The sequence below is a fragment of the Taudactylus pleione genome, unplaced genomic scaffold, assembly GCF_031769625.1.
Source record: "Taudactylus pleione unplaced genomic scaffold, aTauple2 ptg000258l, whole genome shotgun sequence".
NCBI lineage: Eukaryota > Metazoa > Chordata > Amphibia > Anura > Myobatrachidae > Taudactylus > Taudactylus pleione.
In genome coordinates this window covers 4,171,219-4,192,111 of record NW_028284660.1, presented here as the reverse complement: position 1 = coordinate 4,192,111, position 20,893 = coordinate 4,171,219, and the positions used below count along the sequence as shown (strand labels likewise).

At 45.2% G+C, this 20,893-nt stretch overlaps 1 protein-coding gene across 1 annotated transcript in view; it reads left to right on the top strand.

The window, feature by feature from the left end:
• Window positions 1-20,893, top strand: part of LOC148514820 (killer cell lectin-like receptor subfamily B member 1B allele B) — a 70,788-nt gene that overhangs the window by 11,883 nt on the left and 38,012 nt on the right. Inside the window, exons 5-6 of the mRNA XM_088480952.1 lie at window positions 1,945-2,072; window positions 12,463-12,534. Of these exons, the coding sequence (XP_088337078.1) occupies window positions 1,945-2,072; window positions 12,463-12,534 (200 nt within the window). The remainder of the gene's footprint in view (window positions 1-1,944; window positions 2,073-12,462; window positions 12,535-20,893) is intronic.

The window sequence follows — 20,893 nt, the reverse complement described above, 5'->3', positions numbered from 1 at the left end:
GCAACTACACATCTCAGCATATGTATTGATCCACAGTAGCTGGAGTTGTCTATTCCTGTACCACATAGTGAAGACAAGGAACATGCTTGGCTTAGGGCAGAGGTTCTCAAACTCGGTCCTCAGGACCCCATACAGTTCACATTTTCCCAGTCACCCAGCAGGTGCACAGGTGTATTCATTACTCACTGACACATTTTAAAAGATCCACAGGTGGAGATAATTATTTCACTTGTGTTTCTATGAAGAGACCTGGAAAACATGCACTCTTTGGGGTCCTGAGGACCGAGTTTGAGAACCTGTGGCTTAGGGGAATGTTGGAGGAATAGGTAAATGGGTTACAAGAAGCAATAGAATAAGCCTGTAAAGCTGAAGAAACAATACCAATAGTAACAAATGCTCTTCCATACAAAATAGGTGACCCAGAATTAGTGATGTTGGAATAGAGTTATGGTGTTATTGAGACATGGCTGCATAAAAATAATGACTGGACAGTGACATTTGAAGGACATTGCAATGTTCATTTAGAGCTGAATAAATTTCTACTCCAAATTAGTGCAGAAAAAGAAGTGTGCAAAACAGCCTTCCTTTGTAGGGGCATTAAGGTCAATAACACTTGTACATGCTTCCGAACATTAAGGGCCTCATTTATCTGCGAGTTTTATCACTCAAAACGAGTGATAATAAAACTCACTTCATATGATAAATGGTGCTCCAGCCAATCAGCACCCGACTGTCATTTTTCAAACAAATTACATTTGGGAACTGATTGGCTGGAGCACCATTAACATACACAGTGAGTTGTATCACTCGTTTTGAGTGATATAACTCGCTGATAAATGAGGCCCATGCCAGCTATGTGTATACTTGTTTGGGGTTGGGTATGAGATGCCGGCGCTCAGGGTCCTGGCGGTCAGAATACGGATGTTGGCATGCTGACACAATTAGGATACCAACACCCAGCACCGTAGCAGGATGGCAGTGCTCTCTGTGCTGCACTGCCACCCCTCTCACTCCCTCCTGCCCCCTCCTTCCTGTAATCACATACCATTTCACCCTGCCGTCGGGTGGAGAGCGGGGATTTATTTAGAGATTCTCTGCTCTGCCGTGTAGCACTCCAGGAGATCTCTTCCTGCAGACCTCCAGAGCCTGGCAGGTAGCGGATGGTGACCTTGCAAGATTCCGCCCTGTGCTGAGGCACCGGCCGCACCACCCTCCCTATGGCCCTGCCAACACCTGTCAGTAAGTATCCTAACCCTCAGGGGTGCCGAGAGGGGGGGGGAGCGGGTACAGATTACCCGGGCCCGGGCTTCCTGAGGGGCCTGGTGGGGGCCCGGGTCCGGCACCACTCCCCCCTCCTCACAGCAGCCCAGCACCCAGCATGTGCTGAGCTGCAGTTGGAGACTGATCATGGCTGCTGAGTCACCTATGCCTGTGTGGGGGAGCGATCACACTGATCGCACCCCCCCTGGCTTTGCGCCGGGCTGAGGGGGCTCAGAGCGTCCCCCCTCCCCGGTGTGCAGCGCCGATTCACGGCGCTGCAAATCTTTTTTTTTTCTCGGCAAGGGGGCTTGGCCACACCTCTTGTGATTAGGCCACGCACAATATTACCGGGGCCATCCACGGCTCTTGGCGGGCCTGCTAACCCTACCCCTAAACCTAATCCTCCCGCCCTAAAGCTAACCCCCCCGTAGCCTAACCTTAGCCCTCCCCCCCAGCCTAACCCTCCCCCTAGTGCCTAACATTCCCCCTACCCCCAATACTTAACATCAGGATGCTGTCAGTCAGGAAGCTGGTGCCGGGATTCTTCCTGGTGTGAGGATTCCAGCACTGGTATTCTGAGCGCCGGGATCCCGACAGTTGGGATATAAAATACATCCCCTTGTGTGAACTATGCAATTATGGAATTCCACATTACCATACCTGTCTGTCATTGTAATTAAACAGTTTTATTCATTTATATCTACCAGAAAAAACTCTGCAGACAAAGCTCTGGGTCCCCTCCTGGAAGGGCATCATTATCACTGTTCTTATTGGCGCCAATATCATCTTCATTCGCATCATTGCCGTGCTTGGTAAGTGACATCGCAGCTGTGATGTGCCAGTGTCTGGTCATCTTCCGTATTCTCTTTTATACCCAGTTCTGTTATATGTCTCATTCAGGCTTTAAAGTTCAGTCTTTAAACTGTGATAACTGTACAAAGATGGTGGAGAAGATGGAGCAGCTCGGTGTAGCCTCAAACAATACATCTGAAGGTAGGAATCATCATCATCTGAGAGATATGCTAGATACATGGACAACAAATAATGGGATAAAAAGTTTTTTTATTTGTTATCCAAGGAGCAAATAATGAGTCACTAGTTCTCTATAGTACAATATTGTACTCAATTCTGGTATTTGAATATTGGTGGAAAACTAAGCATTTCATGGCACATCTGTCCGCTTCATTTATTTGTTATTTATTAAGTTGTTTATATAGTGCACACATATTTTAGTGCTGTACAGAGAATATTTGGCCATTCCCATCAGTGTCCTAGTGAAGCTCACAATCTATATTCCCTGCCATATGTACACACACAGGGCCGCAATCGGGAATCATGGGGCCAAGTACAAGTGGATAATGCAGGGCCCCCTCCTCCCAAAGCTCTGGGGGTATAAAGGTGTAGTGTAAAGTGCTGAGTGATCTAATAAATGAAAATTATACTTACCTGCTAGATTTAGATTTAATTATGTGGCATTGAACTTGATTGCACTTCCCTTCATCCACGCCTCTTCGGTTCGCCAGATGACGCCCATGGTTCTATGTAGTACATTAAGAAGATGAGAATGGAAAGACATAAAGATTGGAGAAGTGGAAGATGAGGGAGAAGAGAGGTGTGACATAAGAGGAAAGTGAATGGAGAGGGCAGACAGAAGAAGGTTGGGGAACAGATGGGATAATGCTGTCCTGACCAACCTGTGACTTTCCAGCTGTTGTGAAACTACAAGTCCTAGCATGCTTTATCAGCTGATCAGTGGGAGAGTATGCTGGGATTTGTAGTTTCACAACAGCTGGAGAGCCACAAATTGGGCAGGCCTGGAATGTGACGCAGAGGAAGAAAGCAAGTGACAGGGGTCAGAGGCACAGAAGGGGAGTGGATGAGGGGCAGAGGCACTAAGAAGGGAGGAAAGGAATGCCTAGTAGGGATGCGCAGGCTCTGATTAGTTTTTTTTCCACGCCAGGTTTATTTATTTCCTCCAAAAAACGGGGCTCAGAAAGAGACAAAAAGTCATCTTTCATGGACAAACATCATCAGTCCTGAACTTTTGTCCATATGGGGAGTGCAGTGTCAGGCAGAGGCACAAATGGGGGAGTAGAAGGGGGCAAAGGCACAGATGTGAAGTGGAAAAAGGGATAATGGCACAGGTCTTGTGGAGTAGGAGACAGGCAAATACAGACCTTGCAGAGAACTGACAGAGGAGAGATACAGAGACATACATCAAGGGAATCGGTATGAAATACCACCGGCCATGGCCGTGGTTCGATTCCCGGCTGTGGCAGCCCGACAGATGAACAGATCCCAGCAGTGGCAGCCCGACAGCACTGGAAATCCCGATCGTCCTCAGGTAAGTAATAACTAACCTAACCCCCCTAACCCTAACCTCCCCCCCAAGTGCCTAACCCTAATCCCCCCTGTAAGTGCCTAACCCTAACCCCCCCTTCCCTGCTGCCTAAACCTAAGTCCCCCAGGGGGTGCCTAACCCTAACCTCCCCCCAGGGGTGCCTAACCCTAACCCTCCCTCCCCCTAGCCTAACCCTAACCATCCTGGGGGGGTGCCTAACCCTAAGTTCCTCCCGGGTGCACTAAACCTAACCCACCCCCCCATCGGCTGTCCGCTCGCGGAGCCCGGCATCCCTTCAATCGGGATGCCGGGCGCCTGTCTCCCGGCATCAGGAAAATGACAGGCGTCTAGTTATAGACGCCTGGCATTTAACCCACGCCGGGATAAAGCAGTCGGGATCACGTCTGCTGGTTTCCCGATTGCATCCCTACATCAAGGTGGTAGGGAGGGAACATAGAGCTGCAGACACAAGAAATGAGATCCCTGTATTACTGTACTATATACTCTTTGGTAGAATGTTCTTTTCTATCTCTGCAGCATTCTTCCTGGGCTGGCACCTGACCTCCAGGCTCCAGCGTGGATCACGGATCCGCAGTGGAATCCAGCATCTTATAGCTCTGGCTTGTGTACTGCTAGCTCTGGCTGGACTGTTGATTAATGAATGACTCATCCTGTGTGATTAGTCATTCTGGCAGCTCAGCTGTCCTGTGTGAGGGTGAATAATTAACAATTACTTAACTCTGCCGGCTGCCGGGCCCCTCAGCTGTCCGGGCCCAGTACAGGAGTACTGACTGTCCCCCCTTGATGGTGGCCCTGCACACACAGGATATTTTCTTGTCAGTAGACAACTGGTTTAATGTACCACTATATCTTTGGAGTGTAGTAGGAAGCTGGAGCACCTAGAGGAACCCCACAGAATCAGGGGGAGAAAATACAAACTTCACACAGGGCCTTGGTGGGAATTGAACCTATGACCTCAGTGCTGTGAAGCAGTAATGCTAACCATTACACCATCAATGCTGTCAAGATCTTAGAAACGACCCTTGCAGCTTTGGAGAATTGTGTACTCTTTGGTAGAGCGTTATCTTGTTTGCTGCTTGGCCACTGTGAAGTAACCACCAAATGTCAAAATGACCTGTTAAAGTAATTGTAACCTTTATTAATTTAGCCTACAATCTATAGTCAATAACACATGCACACAGACGGGTTCATTTTTGTCGGGAGCCACTTAGCATACCAGTATATTTTGGGGATTGTGGGAGGAAACTGGAACACCAGGAGGAACCCCATGCACTGATGGGGAGAATATACAAACTCCACACAGTATAGGACCATGGTGGGGATTGAACAAAAGACTTCCATGCTGCGAGGCAGTAATGATAACTATTACACCAACTCAGGCTTGCCTACCCTCCCGATTTGGTCGGGAGCCACCCGAATATCGGGTGCCGCTCTCGACCCCCCGGAAAGGCAGGGAAGCCTCCTGCAGCGGGAGCCTGATGGTGCTTCATCGTGGCTCCGCCCCCTGCATCATAATGCCTTTATTTTCAGCATGATGTCACGATGATGCGATCGCACGGTCAACCCCTGGCCCCACCCCCATGCGGAGTCAGTGCCCGGCCATGCCCCCGTTTGTATGCAGGCATTCAGCTCCCTCCCGGAAGGAGGGAGCTGAATGTCGGCAACTATGCACCAACTGTGTTGCCCTTTAAAGTGTGAACCTACACACGTGATCTGGCACAATCCTTAAAATACATATGTGTCCCTCAGTATATCTCCCAGATAGAGAACATTCTGACTCATCACACATTTGTATTGTAGGCTGAATCCATAAAATACATTTTCCACCACTATATACAGTACATGTCCTGCTAACCACAATGAGTCACACTGATCTTCTAGACTTGCTTAACTCTTAATTACTAATCTAGAATCTGGAAAAATGCAAGAGCACTTGTCTGTTTTTGACTTCCAGTTGTAGAATTATCAATGTCTTTTAAAATTTGACTGATATTACCTTACATAGCATAGAATAGTATAGAGGTCATCAATCAATGGACATTAGTCACATGTTTACTTCTCCTGACCCCATCTCCTCGGTAACAATTCCAATGGCTTTGCCATGAAATCTTCATCATCCAGCACAAGCCGCTCTTCTTCTCACCGATGTGGGACACATGAATAGGCAGCCTTTGTTTTGTCAAAGCAGCTCCTGTTGCTCTTTCCCTGCTAAAATATAATGTTTGTATACACTGACAGTAATATCTACATAATTCTCAGAAAGTAAGTACAAAGTGCAGGTAATGTATAATAAACCACAGATAGGAAGCAAGAAATTAAAACTTTGATATTTTACCGAGATGCTAACTTAAGGTGCCCACACACTAGGCAATATTTTACATGATCAGCCCGATTCCGACGCATCGGGACGACAGATCATGTAAAATATGTCCTAATTGTGAGTCTCTACTCACGATTACGTCTATACTCACGATTACGATGCCGATGCGCGTACCCACTGGTCGTACATCGCATCTTCAGATCTTGCCTGCTGCAGGCAAGATCTGAAAATCTCAGTCATGATGCATTGGAATCGTATAGGATGCACGATAGAATGTGGGTCAATTTGGATAGTTTTTAACACCAAATCATGCCCACGACTGCAGGGGGAGAAATAGGACACGATATCAGATCGTGACCTGAACGCCTAGTGTGTGGGCACCTTAATTTTTGTTAAATGAATTTGTGTCAACTAAGAGTACATATTTGTGCACACATCAATGAGTTGCTAAACATATAAAATCTATTTATATAACCAGGGTTAACTTATCTGAAACTTTTATCAAAATAAATAGAATACATGTAATTTCCACTTAACACTATAATTGGGATACTGTCAGTACCCCGGCACATGGGATGCTGGCTCTTAAAATCCTGGAGCTGGTAACCCAACCACCGGCAATTCGAAGGAAAGTAGCCGGGTTAGGGGGTAAGTTAGTGTTAGACACTAGGTGGAGGGTTAGGGTTAGACACTAAGGGGAGAGGGTTAGGGTAAAGCACTAAGGTGGAGGGTTAGGTTTTGGGTACAGGGAGGGGGTGGTTAGGTTTAGGCACATGGGGGGAGGTTAGGTTTAGACACCGAGAAGGGAGGGATAGGGGTAGGGAGAGGGGGGGTGTTAGGATAATGACTGACAAGTGTCGGTATCATAACCCTGTTGGGATGCCGGTGTCAGGATTCTGACCACCAGGATTCTGAACGCCGATATCCCGTACCAAACCCCTTTTATTAGGGACCAATCCAAGTATATGTGACCAAGTAATTTCCTGTCTGAGGCAGTATAAAAGCTTTTTGACATATGTATAGTAAGGATTATCTATTTTATGTATTTATTACCTACAAATACAATGATTAAACTATTGCATGATGGCGCTTCACTACTTTAAACCTTCCATTTAAAATAGTTCTGGGGGTGAGACTTGGATGCTGACTTGATCAGATGTGTGTGATATAAGCTGCAGACACCAAGCTTTGCTTCAACCCAGATATCTCTGTCCCTGTCAGACAACCGGCCTCGAATGTCCTCACTATGCCCCTGAGGTGTGTACAGTAGTGAGTGATTCAGCTTGTCGTTGATCACTTTTTACTGTTAGTACCAGAATTCTAGTAACTGACTATTCTATTCTACAAAAGGGGCCCATGTTTGTTTTATTCTTTGATAATATATTAGAGATGTAGCCGCATCTTGCATTCTGGACTCTTTATTACAGATAAATGTATTATGCTTTTAACTCCAGCAAAATATCAGTACTCCAAAATTGCACAGATTCGGGAGTATACAAAGAGCAGGCCACTTTTCTCTAAAAGATTCAAAGAAAGAGGCTATCCGGCACCTCTGTTGGAGAAATGCAAAACCGAATGTGAAGTATTGAATCAACAAGATCTACTATTGACAAATACCACCAAAACACGAAACAAGAGTTTTCAATACCATTCATTACTGGCATCAATGATCAGTCCAAAAACATCAAGGAAATCATCAACAAACATTGGCCCATCCTTCTTTGTGAACCCATCCTTAAAACTCACCTCCCTAAGAAACCACAAATCATCTTCAGAAAAGCTTCCAATATGAAAAGCATCCTGACACCGACAGTTATTATTATTATTATTATTATCCTTTATTTATATGGCGCCACAAGTGTTCCGCAGCGCCTTACATAGTACATAGAACTAATAAGTGAACAAGAAACAAGTAACTTACAGTACATTACAGTGCAGGACAGGGACACAACTTATATACATTGCTGAAATAGTGATTAAAGCACTCACAATAAGCTGCCGGGAGTTGGCGGTCCCGTGTTAGGTGCCCTAATGGGGAGTAGAGAGTAGAAGAAAATGTAAAGAGAAGCACATGAGGGAAGAGGTCCCTGCTCATGAGAGCTTACATTCTAAGGGGAGGGGCAGACAGACAGGCGTGACACAGAAGGGGAAGATAGGAAGGAAAGAGCATGAGGTGGGTTAGGAGGAGTGCTGGAAGGCCTTGATGAAGTAGTGGGTCTTGAGAGCCCGTTTGAAGATTTGTAGAGAGGTGGAGAGTCTGATAGGGAGAGGGAGAGCATTCCAAAGGTAGGGAGCAGCACGGGCAAAAGCTCGGATGCGGGAGTGGGAGGAAGTAATCAGTTGGCAAGAGAGGCGGCATGCATTAGTTGAGCGAAGTGGGCGGGTGGGAGTGTGAAGGGAGAGAAGGTCAGAAATGTATGCGGGAGAGGATTTGGTGAGGGCTTTGTAGGTGAATGTAAGAACCTTGAATTGGCATCTGAAGGGGAAGGGGAGCCAGTGTAGGGCTTGAAGGAGAGGGGAAGCAGATATAGAACGTCTGGAGAGGAAGATGAGCCGAGCAGCAGCATTGAGAACAGATTGTAGTGGAGAGAGGTGAGAGACTGGGAGGCCAGCTAGGAGAAGGTTACAGTAGTCCAATCTGGATATGACCAGTGAGTGGATGAGGGTTTTAGTGGCATCCTGGGTGAGGAAGGGTCTAATCCTGGAGATATTTTTTAGGTGAAAACGGCAGGACTGCGAGATGTGCTGAATGTGCGGTTTAAAGGAGAGGGAGGAGTCTAGGATAACTCCAAGACAGCGCACTTTGGGGCTAGAGGAGATAGTTGTGCCATCAATAGATAACGAAATTGTGGAAAGTGATGTAGTGGAAGAGGGTGGGAAGATGATCAGCTCAGTCTTAGACATGTTAAGTTTAAGAAAGCGCTGGGACATCCACGAAGAGACAGCAGAGAGACAGACAGATCTACCATCCCTCAACAAAAAAGCAGATAACTGGTTAAATATCCAAAACAAAGTTTTTTTTCCATGCATTACTTGCACTGCATGCAAGTTTGGACACAAGACAGACAATTTCAAATGCACTGTAAACCAAAAAGAATATCCTAATAAACAAAACATCAACTGCAATTGTGACGTTGTGGTGTATCTGCTAGAATGTCCTTGTAAACTACAGTACATTGGGAAAACATCCAGACCACTGAATAACAGGATTAGAGAACATATTCTAAATATAAAAAACAGTCTCACCACCCATAGTGTGTCTAAACACTTCTTAGATGTTCATGCAAGTAACCCGGAAGGTCTAAAGGTCATTGGTATAGACAGGATTCATCTAGGAATGAGAGGAGGGGACAGATAGAATAGACTTTCATGAAAGGAAACCTATTGGATATTCCAAATGAAGACCCTCTCTCCCCTTGGATTGAACATTGACATTGATTTGGTAGCTTTTCTCTAGCATGTTCATTATTGTTGCCCCTGCAATACATCCGAACTGTAAGTCCAAAAATTTAGAATCACCATCGTTTCAGCCAAATTACGTTTTTAGAATTTTATATTTTGTGTCATGTTTACTGTACAGTTTTGCTATTTGCTTTTCAATATTTCCCACTTTTGGATTATACATTTTTACATCTATCCTCACACTGCCTGTCTATATGTAGAATGCATTAATTTTAACATAATATTATTTGCCCATATGTCACAAATACGTGCACAATTATATCCCCTGAAGGCACAAACCCAATTGCACTTCACATCAATATATGGGTTACCATAATATTCACAATTTACATACAACACATCTTTTATATTCACACACTTATTAGAGACCAATTCTATCAATTTATTCTTTTGTTTATTGAAGTTTTAAAACACACACATATATCATTCTATACAACATCCATCCATTTATACATTAAAAATAACATCACTTTAAGAAGTCCCTCTCGCATTACTAGCACTTTTTCTGTGCAATGTTATTTTTTTAAATTAAATCACATCACATGGGTCATGTCAATCATTGTTAACTAACTCCCAGCTCCCTATTAAAGGCCAGTTTGTTCATTCCTCAACTACCAGCCTGAGGAAGCAGACGTTGCTTCTGTGAAACGCGTTGCTAGGTAACCACCCATTGGTTCTCTCCAATTTTTAATTTCTGAACTATGTATTTTGTTTTTTAAACAATTGTTTTTAAAAAAAACTATTTTTTAAATTATTTTAGTCTATTTTTTTAATATAAATATTTAATCCCAATTGCTTTATTTCATTGTAATAATTATTTTCAATGTCTACTTACAATGAAAACTATTTTTATTATCATCTGGTGTAATTAGATAACACCATTACAGACTAATAAACTATAAATTATTTGATTACTGAACTTTTGCAAGCAAAAAATTTCTTTGGATTTAAATAACTACACAAAGCTCAACAAACTCTGTATTAAACCGACAGACATCGGTTTTAAAATACAAATGTGAAAAAGGCTTCCATCACACCCCATTCAAGGTGAGTATATTACTTAACCTTGTAGGATCTTGTATTGGGTTTACTGATTTGCACTATGGAAGCTTGTCATATGTGTTTTCCCCCATCTATGAAGTGACCCAAAGGTATCCAGATCTACATTGCATTTTGCAACTACCGCAGGACCACGGTGAAAATTGTGTCCAACGCCTATCACCCACCGGTAAATGGTGAGTGCATTTATTTTTCTTAAAAAATAAAACTTTTTATTTTTTGACGGTATTATACGATATTGCCATTCTGTTTTTTTTACATATATCTGAATACATCGAGAACACCATCAAACAAATTTATAGGATAGATCATACGAAGCGCTGAAACCATCCTGTATTTCCATAACTGTCTTTTGGGGGGCATTGTTGAAAGGCTCCTACCATTGATCTACCATTGGATCTAACAGGGAAATTGGCACCAGTCTCACACATCCTTATCTGTGTATGCACCATTAGTCCAATAAATTCTTCTCCAGAGTCCTTGGACGAATTGATGAATTTGGCCATTCGCATTGACCAGCGACTCCGGCAGCGCAGGGTGGAAAAGAATCTACCATCTCTGGCTCCACGATTGCCTGTTTGGATGGCTGCGCCTGAACCAGAAGAGCCAATGCAACTGGGGGCTTTTCATCTTCTTGTCGAAGAGAAGCGTAGGAGACGTTCTTTGGGCCTTTATCTCTACTGTGGCGGTAAAGGACATTTAGCCCAGCTTTGTCCAGTTAAATCGGGAAAAGGCAAGGTCTAGGTGTATTAGGAGAGTTACATCTTGGCCTTGCATCCATCTCTCCTCTCCACAGTCATCAACATAACTAGCGCTCAAATTTCCATCCCTGCCTTCGTGGATAGTGGAGTTGCGGATAATGTCATGAACCTGTCTTTTTTCGAAATGTTGGGCTTTAATCCTGAGTCTTTATCTAATCCAGTGGCAGTTATTGGCCTTGATGGCGAGAGTTTTTCCAAGGTTCTGGTTGCCTTTCGGACTCCTCCTTTACAAGTATCCATCGAAGCTCTGCATTTGGAGGAACTATAATTTCTCTTTCTTCAATGTCCACTGGCTCCAGTCATGTTGGGATTACCTTGGCTTAAGAAGCATAACCCTGTGATACAATGGCAAACTGGTGGAATACTTCAGTGGGGGTCTTCTTGTTTTTCTCAGTCTTTCTTGACCCATTCATCTTGCTGCTGCCATCTCATCAGAATCCTCGTCCATCCCTGCTCCATATCATGATCTGGCCGAGGTGTTTTCATTAAAAAAAAGCTGACGACCTGCCACCTCATCGATCATATGATTGTGCTATTGATCTTTTACCATGTACCAGGCTTCCCAAAGGCAGAATGTATGCTTTATCTATCCCTGAAAGTAAAGCTATGCAGGAATATATTCAAGAGGCTCTGGATAAGGCATTCATTCGTCCTTCCAAATCCCCAGTAGGATAAGCCTCACTAGCTGGGCTTCCCCCAGCACTCACCCATCACTGAATGGATGCCACGTGCATGCACGCAGCATCCATTCAGGGTCCAGCACCGCCGCACATCTGCAACGGTGGGGGTCCCCAACCTTCCAATTTCACCACCCGTGGGCCAATCCGACCCACGGGTGGAACAGCGAGACAGTACTGTCCCGCTGAAATTGGGTTGTTAAGGAGGGGTGCACCCTCTATGGGTGGCGCCCCTGTTCGACTGCACTGGTCGAACACCCATAGAGCCGGCCCTGCCTCTGGCTGGACAGACACATGTCTTTTTTGTGATATGCTAGGCATCTTGTGATAAGCTAGTACAATAGAGTTCTATGTAATAATATTTTGTGACACACTATCACTCCACACTGCTCTATGATTGGTCAGAATTAAAGTTAAGGGAGGATGCATCTTGTAGCTTGTATGTGTCTATTAGAGGTCATACAAGGAAAGTTAGTGTCTGGTTGCTGTAGATTAGTGCAGATTTTTCACCTAAATACAAACTTTGTAAAGTTTCCCATATGTGACTTTCAGTGCATCAAGACGTCAGTGCTGAGCACTATATGAGAGCGATAAAGAAGCAGCTCTGTGGAGGCAGCACTGAGACAGCTGCAGGTAAGTGTATTATCATCTGTAAGATACCTACTGTGCATTGTGCTAGATAGGCTGCAGGCACCGTGTGCCCAACCATTCCAACCCATTAATAGTCACTCCATATAATGAACTGAGAAAGGTCTGTGTGGGATGACATAAAATGTAATCTTTATTAAAGACAGTAACCCAGATTAATAATGACAATTAAATAAAAACACCTTTCTTATCCCTCTTACAAGGAGACAATCCCAGCTAATGCTGAACAACCAACCGGCTGACAAGAGATGGACATAATAGACACAACTGTATAAAGTAACAATAGAACCTAATAACATCAAACAGCATTTAAATGAACAATGAAAATTTACATGAGTAATTACAAAAACAAATATACAAATATAGAGTGAGGGTGGATGGGGCACAGGTAATTCATAACAGCAAATAATGGAAGAGGGGAGATTATAGCTCTATACTCGCACATTTATATAACTGGGACATCTCACCCAATGTCTTTGTTTTTTTAGAGTTAGAGAACACTGGCATTTCTTTGCACGCCCTTGGAGGAACAGTTCTCTGGGCACAGACTAGTGCCTAAAGTCTACTGTTGCATCACTGTGCTCAGTGTGCTGCCTCCTGCTGGAGAGAGAGGAGGGGGCCCTGGACAGGGACTGCAAATGTTCCCCCTCCTCTCTTGAAACACCCCTGCTTGGAAGAACAGGTCTTTGGGGAGTATTCAGTTAGGTGCAAAAATAGCAAATTCCATCACCTGCAGGATTTTTGCTATTCAATTAGGTGCTGAGTTTTTCAGTTATTGAACACCGGGAGGTTTTTTTTTTTTGTGCACTCCTCCAGAGCACGACCAATTCTTCCTAAAATCCATATATTTAGGAAAAATGGTCAGGAAATACTCTGGGACCCAGACGGCACCACTCCTAATGACTAATTAAGCAATTGGTAGTTTAAATTAGATTAATTAGTCAGTAATTACTCACCTTCCGAAGCGGTGTCTTCTCACACCAGCAGTGGGATCCTGTCTTCTGCAGTAGCGGTGTGTGTAGTATTTAGAGTGAGTGTGTGTAGTATGTGTGAGTGTGTGAGTAATTATGTGTGAGTGTCTGTGCGAGTATGACCCCCGTGTGTATGTGAGCACCCCCCGGAGGCAGCTGCAGGGAGAAGTACATCTTCCAGCAACCACCTCCCCTCCCAACAGCCCCCTGGCCTCCCAGCAGCTCCCTTGACTCCCAGAAGCCCCCTCCCCAGTGAAAAGATGTAGGGTAGATGAGCCGTGGAGACCACAGGAGACCAACAGACTGGTAAGTAGGTTTTTATTTTCTCGCACTGCTGGCATGTTAGTGCTGAAAACCCTGCGTGCATTTTTTAAAAATTTTCCACAATTGGGTGTGAGGTCCGCGTGATTTTTGCTGAGAAATCCTCGCTCCCCCCTTTGTGAGAATTGTTTTGGGGTGCAGATTAAGGGTGGGACACCACCGCATACAGAACATAATATACCCAGCATCACTTGTCTGAACTGAACACACACTACTTAAAATACACAATATCATTTTTAAATTCAATAAGAAAAAAACTGCAGTTTTTTTAAACAGGAAAAAAAAATATTTTTTGCCATTTTTTTCATATATAACAGGGGAAAAACTCTAAACAAAGAAGTCGTCTTGGGTTGCAGCAGCCTCAGACACAGTATAGTATTTTGTGGACAGATAAACAATATAGTATACTGCAGACAAAAAAAGGTGCAGGTTCACTTTAAAAAACAGCAACACAGACAGTTGCTAGCCTGTTTGTTTGCACTGCAGTGTGTGAGTGTGCAGTGTTTGTGTGAGTGACAATGATGCCTGCAGTCACACTTCCCACACACCTACTCACCTACTCCTGTCTCCAGATCTTAAACTCCTGAACCTAAACCTAACTCCTCCTAACCTAATCCTAATGGCCAGGGCCGTAGGGAGGGTGATGTGGTCGATGCCTCTGCACAGAGCGGAATCCTCTAGCGGCTCCGGCCATGAACTGCCCGGCTCTGGAGAGGTCTGCAGGAAGAGACCTCCTGAAGTGCTGCGCGGCGCACCAGTAATGCCGACAAAAGATCCCCACCCCTCCACCCACCTCCCAGTGTAGACGTGGGGTGGGGGTGAGCGAGAGGGGCGGCAGCACAGCACAGGGTGCACTGCCGTCCTGCTACGGCGCAGCTAATGGCACCCTACAGGCTTGCAAATTGCTAAATACGTTTTTTTTTTAATACAGTCCCTCATCCTCTCCCTCTGCTCTCCTGTGTGAATGGCGCTGGTTCACGAAGGAGGGACTTTTATATGCAATCCAAAACACGAGGGATCTGACACCGAGAAGATGACATTTTGCCTCGTTTTGGGATCCGAACTTGGCGGAAAGAACTGAGCCGGGACTTGGATCCACTTGTCTGCTGTAAGGGCCTGATTCAGAGCCGCTCGTAAGCGGTCGCTCGTTCGCTCTGAGCGATGTTCGCACAACTGCGCATGCGTATGGGTCATAATGCGCATGCACAAACCAGTTGTTGCAATCGGAAATTGTGCGCTCGCAAAACAGCGAAGGGCTGCTAATTTGATTGACAGAATGTACCGTTTGTGGGTGGTAACAGGGGAAGGTGCTTGAAAACGGGGGAGGGGAGATCTGAACGCAGGCGTGCCTAACGGTCAAAAGGGCGTTTAATGGGAGTGCATAATTAGTACAGGAGCGTCATCGACCACAACACTTGGTTGTCTTTTAGCCTGAACTGCTAACAGTGATAGTGGTAAGAGAAACCTACCACAAGCACTGCGAGCAGTTCAGATGCCTTTTGATGTACCCGATTATACTAATAAATACCGGAGATGACGTGTGATGCGAACGGCAAAGGGGCGTGTTTACAAAATAGCGAGCGCATTTTTCGTATGCTCGCTCGCTCAGACATAGAGGCGTCACCAAACTGCAAAGAGCGAGCGCTCAATTTAAATAGCCGGCCCCTTTTTTGGAACGACCGTCCGCAAATAGCGTCCGGGTCTGAATCAGGCCCTAAGTTCAGTCGTGGATGGTTGCCAGGGAAACTGAACTGCTTATCTCTAATATATACACAAACACACATATATTAGCAGAGCCGGCCCTAGCCAATTTGGTGCCCTAGGCAAAATTTGGACTGGTGCCCCCTAGCAGATAATCCCATCACCAATTTAAGGCCCCCATTTATCAAAGAAGAATAACCCCTTTAGCGCTCGCCAATTTTTCTGGATTTAACAAACAGCAGTAATCAAAGATTACCGCTGTTTGTCACAACATCGTTCTCACTATCTTTTCTGGCTTCAGTGAAACCTTCCAGGCGCTGGAGAGTCCCCGTGTTTTGCACATGCACAGACGGTCCGTTTTTGTGCATAACACCGGAGCCCTGTCACTGGCAGCATTAGGCTGCCAGCAGCCCAACGGAGGACCTTGCCGAGGAGGAGGACTTCACAGGACCTCGCTGGAGGGGTAAGTATTGGTAAATACCAGTAAATTTTTCTTCTGTATCACATTCATACTGAACGAAAAATTGTGCTGGTGCTTTCCATCGTTGATAAATTGGGGCCTAAGTGTTTATACTTGGACACCAAAAATATTACAGTGGCATATATATACATATACGAAAGGTGCGATAAAAGGCATCTTGTGTGTGTATATAATATATATACATATATACGGCATGGGTAGCACTCCTCAGATTTCAAGTAATATATGTGTGTGTGTGTGTGTGTGTGTGTATATATATATATATATATCTACACATATACTGTACATACACACACATATATACATTTATTTAGATATATATCTATTATATAGAATAGATAGATATACATGACACAGCTCCTATAAGTTAAATAGTGCAGCCCCCCTTTCTGCCCACAGTGCCTACCTGCCTGAGCAGGTTGCAGTTATTTTTCAATGCAGCTAATGCCTGTTCCTGACTCCTGATGGCCTTCGTTGTACTTTCCCTCTTTGGGAGGTAGTTCCTGGTCCTTTTACTGGAGGCTGAGTGCTGGGCAGTGGTAGGTGGCGGGCGGCGGGCCGGCGGCTAATCTGGAAACAGAGTCGCGACTGACCTCAGTCACAGCTCGGCTCCGCAAAGATCCACGGGACGAGTGGCCGCGGCTGGGCATGCGCAGCATGCCCTCCTGCGGCCATCTAGAGACTCCTATTGTAGCCAGAACGAGCTTGTGTGTAGAAGCTCATTCTGACTCAGTCAGTGACCATCCGACTGCTGCGCTACCCAATCGGAGCTCTGCTCCGATCGCAGCAGCAACTGGAGAGGGGAAAAGTAGCATCGCGGAGAGGGGGGCAATGTCACAGAGAGGGGGGGCAGCTTCCGAGACCTGGAATGCCCCTAGGCATTCCAGTCGCCCTAGGCATATGCTTAGAATGCCTATGCCTAGGGCCGGCTCTGTATATTAGGGATGTGCATGTCCATGAAAGATGATGTTTGTCAATGAAACATGACGTTTTGCCTCTGAGACCTGATTTTTGGCGTGAAAAATCTGAATTTGGCAGGAAAATCTGAACAAATCCGAGCCTGCACAACCCTAACACATATTAATATTACTAAATTAGAATATACATTTTATAACATAAATATTTATTAGTATATATTAAAACATCTATTACTTGTGTACCGCTAAATGTGGAACAATTTGGAAGGCGGGAGGAGAACAGGACAGAAGTGCAGACAATATGGATGCAGTGTCTACTTAGGTCCTGATTCATAGTTGGGAATAAAGTAAGAAATATCAAGTAAAGATGCCTTTCCATTAGGCGACCTGAAAGTCTGAAAGTCTAGTTTTCAGACGTTCAGGTCATTGAGGTGCGGGCGAGCCCAACCTCCTATCCCTGAACATACCGAACCTGATGAGCATCGTCAGGTTGACGGGCATGTTCAGTAGATAGTCGGGGTCAACAAGGACCCAGCGTGCACGCACATCGCTGGTCCTTGCCAGCTATCCATTACCTGACTTTATGAACAATGCGACCAAAACCTCTTTTGCAGAGACAGCTGATTTTCGCGTCAGCTATCTCCGCGCCAGAGCAATGAAGAATTGCTTCAGCGCTCGCGGCAAGTTAGAAAGTTAATTATCGGTTTCCTTTGGGACCCCTATATTTAACATCATGAATAGGCCCCTCAGTCTCTATACATATAAGCTTGTGACTTGTGCTTGTATTCACTGTCCACATCTTCTCCAAACTAGGAGGTGGAAGTGAAGCATTAGCTCTGTGTGATACACCTGCCATGGAGTACTCAGTAATATATAATAATAATAGTTGCTATATAATAATAACAGTTGCTATACTAGCTTGTCTTGTGACTGAAGCCCCTCAAGATCACTTAAGAAAGAAGCAGGTTCTTAAATAAAATTTTTTAATTTTTTTATATTTTTTTTTGTATTTTCTTGAACTTTAAATAGTCATGCAGTAACCTCACTTCCCCTATTGTGAAGGCACTGGCATGCATCTCACCTCCTCTAGCACCCCCCCTTGCTGCAAACAGTAAAGGCACTGGTGGGCACGTCACCTAGCCCCCCTCCCTTGCTGGAAACAGTAATTGTACTGGCAAGCACCTCATCTCCCCCCAGCCCCCATCCCTTGCTGGAAACAGTAAAGGCACTGGCCCCTTAGACGGTAGTGGATCCCCTTCAGAATTTGTACCCTAACATCATATATGACAGTGTCAGATGCTCTCTGTTTTATATGGCGGTCAGTGATGCTCTCTGTAATATATGGCAGTCACTTATGCTCTCTGTATTGTATGGCAGTCACTGATGCTCTCTGTATTATATGGTGGTCAGTGATGCTCTCTGTAAAATATGGCAGTCACTTATGCTCTCTCTATTATATGGCGGTCACTGATGCTCTCTGTATTATATGGTGGTCAGTGATGCTCTCTGTAATATATGGCAGTCACTGCGATGCTTTCTGTATTATATGGCAGTCACTGTGTTGTTCCCCTCATTATAGTCACTGTGATGATTTCTGTATTATATGGCAGTCACTTTAAAGTTCTCTGTATTATATTCAGGTCACTGCAATGCTCTCTCTATTACAGTATTTGGCAGTCACTGATGTTCTCTGAAATACATGATGTTCACTACTGCTCTCTGCAGTACATGGCAGTCACTACAATGCTCTGTGATGGGTGAGGTGGTGCAATACTTAGTCATTGAAATTTGAGACAGTTGTGCTTGCATGCTCCATTTTAAAGTGTAGATAAATTATCAGAGTTCGAATGGGACATGACAGTGGGTGCCCAATGGTTGGGACATTCTATTCTGTTGTTATGCGGACATTCAACATTACTCAATGTACAGGGTCACATGTGTACCGGAAATATCTCGTGGAAGGCATTACCACCCACTGTGGACAGCACAGTGGCTGGTCACAGCCACTTAATGATTGTGACCAGTGGCATCCGGCCAGAATTGTCCGTGGTAACAGACATGCAACACTGGCTCAAACAACATTCACATTCAATGCAAGAGGTACCAGAAACATATTCAGCTGGTCAGTGCAGCATTCATTAGCTTCCATGGGATATGGGAACAGATAACCCAATGGAATGCCCCTGTTAACACTTTGACACTGGGCATAGTGCTTCACCTGGGCTCATGACATCAGTAATTATATCCAGGAGGATTGTCAACATGTGCCGTGGTCCGATGAGTTATGGTTCCAGTTTTATTGGGCTGATGGTAGGGTTCATGTGGTACAGAACCCATGAGGCCATAGACCCCAGTTGTCTACAAAGCTGGTGGTGGTTCCATAATGGTGTGGGGTATGTTAACGTTGCATGGATTGGGTCCTCTGGTCCACCTGAACATATCATTGACTGGTAACCATTATGTTACATTTCTTGATGACTATTTGCAACCCTTCATGGACTTCATGTAACACCACAATGATGGAATATTCCAGCAGGATAATGCACCATGTCATCAGCCCTAAGTTGTCCAAAATTGTTTCAAGCAGCATTCTGAAGAGTTCTAATGAATGGTGTGGTCTAACATGAACCCAATCAAGAATTTTCAAGATATGGTGGAGAGGTCCATTCGCACCAAAGATCCTGGACCTACAGATATCAATGAGCTGCAGGAACCTATCCAGATGGCATGGGTCAACATCTCTCCAGAGGTCTTCTATCCTCTTGTGGAATTGATGTCATGTCAAGTTGCTGCACTTTGCTGGGCTAGAGGGTGTCCTACTTGATACTTAGCACTTGAGTATAGAAAGTGATTGAAGATAGGCTCTAGCTATGCCTTCCATGGAGACAGCCAAACCAACAGCATAGACCAAACCCCCATGTAGACCACACCCACACCACACTGGTCATGCCCTCACATCACTAGTCACACTGCCTGTCACACCACTTGCAGCAGCACACACTAAGCCCTTCAAAATTCAGCACCAGGCTCATGTGGGCATTAATCTGGCACTGTCAGGGAGTGGAGCTTCTCGGCAGTTGTGTCCAGCAGGTGCTGGATGGCTATGAGCTGTCACATGCTGGTCCAGGTCCTGAATTTGCTACAGACTCTGCTGGGGTATAACTGACCAGCCCCGGCCAGTCTGCCTGTTGGGGGGCTGCTTCTGTTCTTGTGGTTGCTTGAGCTGGAGGGGTCAGTAGTGTTGCTGTAAGTGGGGGATACCCAAGTGTTGTGCAGCTGTGTGTGTCTGCGATGGAATAGAGTAGATCATGTGTAATCCTTGCCTGAGTTGTCACGCTGTGATCCTGCGCAAGCATCTGTAATCATGTTTACTGCATCCATGGCCACCCTTCACCCTAATACCTTTATGGTCACTATTGTTTGCTTGCCACATTTTTCTGGGCCATTCCTGCTGGATCCCAGTCTTGTTAGATAGCTCCTTTTGGGTGCACATTTTTCAAGCCTTTGACTTCATCAAGGTTGTGTCCTTTATCCTTTTCTCTCCCTCTTTCAGCTGCATCGGCTTGTGCATCCATGCACACTGTGTTGCATGATGCGGCTACTCCATTTCCCATGTCACTGCTGTCTCTGGGCCTGATTCATTACCGTACGCAACTGCGAATACATATGCAATCGGCGCTTGCTGCCGTCTGCACATGCGTATGCTTCACAGTGCCTGTGCGCGAACCAGCCGCTGAGATCGGGACTGTGATCGCAGATGCTATGCAGATCCATCACAGAGTGGCGTTTGTGGGTGCTGATGGGAGGGTGGTCGGCAAAACGCAGGCGTGCCAGTGCGTTTGCATGCTGTTTCAGGGGCGTGCATAAATTATCCACTGCGAAGCCATATGCAATGTGAGGTCTCACAGCTTGCGTGGCTGTTAGAAATTTCTGAGTATGGTGCATGAGGATAC